This window comes from Malus domestica, chromosome 08 (genome assembly GCF_042453785.1).
Source record: "Malus domestica chromosome 08, GDT2T_hap1".
NCBI lineage: Eukaryota > Viridiplantae > Streptophyta > Magnoliopsida > Rosales > Rosaceae > Malus > Malus domestica.
Genome location: NC_091668.1, coordinates 11,747,159 through 11,749,513, shown reverse-complemented (window position 1 = coordinate 11,749,513; position 2,355 = coordinate 11,747,159). Strand labels below are relative to the sequence as shown.

Genomic DNA, 2,355 nt, shown 5'->3' with positions numbered 1-2,355 from the left:
GCGGTTGGTTTGTTTTGGCATTGGAAATCGACTCCTGTGAATTTCATACAGAATTGAACACTATCTCAAATGTCTCAAACACTCTTAACCATGAGCTGCAAGCGTTTTTAGAGTAGTAAGTTTTCAAGTATTCAATATTTGTTTCTAAACCATCTAAGCTACTCGTTTTGGACTTTGAGAAAAAAATGAAAATAAAATGGTCATTTCAGAAAAAATGAAACAAAATGTTAATGCTCAATTGGCTTTTATATCGTTGGTAGATTAAACTCAAAATCCAAATATGATGCCCGAATTTATATTCATTTTTGTTTAAAATTCTTCATTAATCTCAAAATTTTCACATTTACAAATCATTGAATGACCAATTTGCCCAACCGTCCTCACCCAAATTCGAATTCAAATGAAAACGACATGCGAGTCCAAAAACGACGACATTGATCATCACAAATCTCTCCGAGAAGCGCTCCTCCAAAAGCCGGCACCGTCGAATCGGTCCCACATCTCCTTCTCCAACAAATCAGCGCCCTCCGTTTCATCCTCGCTACCCTTTCGGTCATCGACGTCGCCATCGCTGTAGCTGCTCGCTCTCCTAAAGAATTCGTCGTCGTCGCTATAGAGCCCGCCGCCGGCGAGCCCATTGGGCCTGGGCTGCAACAGCGCCTTCTTCTGGGCGGCCAAGCACCGCCGCTTGTTCTTCCTGTGGGCCAAGGCCCTCCTGCAAATCCCTTTCGGGACTTTGTACACCGTCAATATCAGCAAATTCATCACGCTGAACGGGCAGCAGCAGCACACCGCCGCGCACTCCGCTGCGGCGCCGCCGGCCACCTCGCCGACCCCGCGCCTCTCGCGAGGCGGAGGCCGAGTTAGCGGTGGCGATAGAAGCGAAGCATCCCGTGTCATCGCTGAGTCGAATCGAAGAGGAGATTCTAGATTGATCGGGAATTGAAATTGTTGGAAGAAGGGATTAATGGAGAATTGGAGGCGGGGTAGATTGGGTATTTTGTGGATTCATTGTGTTTCATGGGGAAAGATAAATTTTCCCAGAAAGCTAGAGAATCCAAAACCCAAAATTCAGAGAGAGAGAGAGAGGGGAAGACAAATGCGAATGGATGTAGAGAGAGAGAGAGAGAGAGACGGGAGACGGAAGGAGATGAGAGCGAAACGGACGGGGGATCCAGGGAGCGAATCGTTAGGCAAAATCGTAATTTTAATGAAGGATGACTCGTATAATTTTAATTTTTTAGATTTTTTTAGATAAAATAATTCTTGTTGCAGTCATATTTAGAATATGAATGTGATTGTGTAAATCCTAAATAATCTGAGAATGTATCTTATATTACTATTAGGATTAGATTACCTATTAAATATTGTAATCATAAAGGAAAAAGTTTTACCCTTCATACTACTATAAATAAATGCACAATAGGGTGAATCAAACACATCTCACGATTAAATCAATCCCTCTTCTCTCTAATAGTGGCCGGCCCCCCTCTCTCTCTAAACCCTAGATTGTTCAATCAAATAGGCCTACAACACGTTATCAGCACTCTCTTGCCAGAAGCTAAGGAATCGACGCATCGTTGGAGGAATCTTTCATCCACCAAATTCAAAGGCTTATTCGTTTTCTACTAATCAAGTACGCTTAAAATAAAAGAAAATATTTGAAACATTCACGACGCATGAAAACATTCCCCATGATGCATAAACCCCTATATGTTTATATTTTCCTTTCGATATATATATTGTATATGTTTATATATTTGTCAATATATATATTTGTTTCATGCATCGCAGAATTAAATTGTTATGTGAAATTTATGAGTCAAAGCATAAAATTAAATTAGAAGCATATTAGGGTTTGTAGAACCCTAACAATTTTGAAAATTTTTAGGAAATTGGACACCACCCTTGTGACACAAACTGGGCAGCAGCCCTCTGGGCTTTGATGCATTATTATGGACCTTAATAGCAGCCTTGCTGCGAGCAGAATGACACCCTAGGCCTTCAGCCTGGTTGGGTTGTCACGGGCTCGTCGCCCCATTCATCAAGGAAGCCTGCAGCTTCCCTTTTTGGACATTCACTCTACACTCGGCTCATGCCAGCAAGCTGTCATGCTTGCTGGGTCCTTGTCTCGCACGCACACGCCAGCCCACGGGCTGGGTTTTTGTCCTCTCGTTTATCACCCGTAAGGCCAGCTCTTGCTGGGCCTTGCCCTGTACACCTCTTTTGATCCCAACTAAAACCTAGCTACGGCTGGGTTTTCCTTCCCTGCCCCGTGGCCTACAGCTCACACCCAAGACCCTTTTTGGGTCATGCCTTATGCTCTAGGAACCCAACCTGAGCCCAATTGTATTT

At 43.4% G+C, this 2,355-nt stretch overlaps 1 protein-coding gene across 1 annotated transcript; it reads right to left on the bottom strand.

Moving 5' to 3' along the window:
* Positions 1 to 302: 302 nt before the first annotated feature.
* On the bottom strand, positions 303 to 1,188 carry LOC103441365 (uncharacterized). Its single transcript, XM_008380040.3, has one exon. The coding sequence runs from the start codon at positions 898 to 900 to the stop codon at positions 442 to 444; it is 459 nt and encodes a 152-aa protein (XP_008378262.3). The 5' UTR covers positions 901 to 1,188; the 3' UTR covers positions 303 to 441.
* Between the last annotated feature and the right edge of the window lie 1,167 nt (positions 1,189 to 2,355).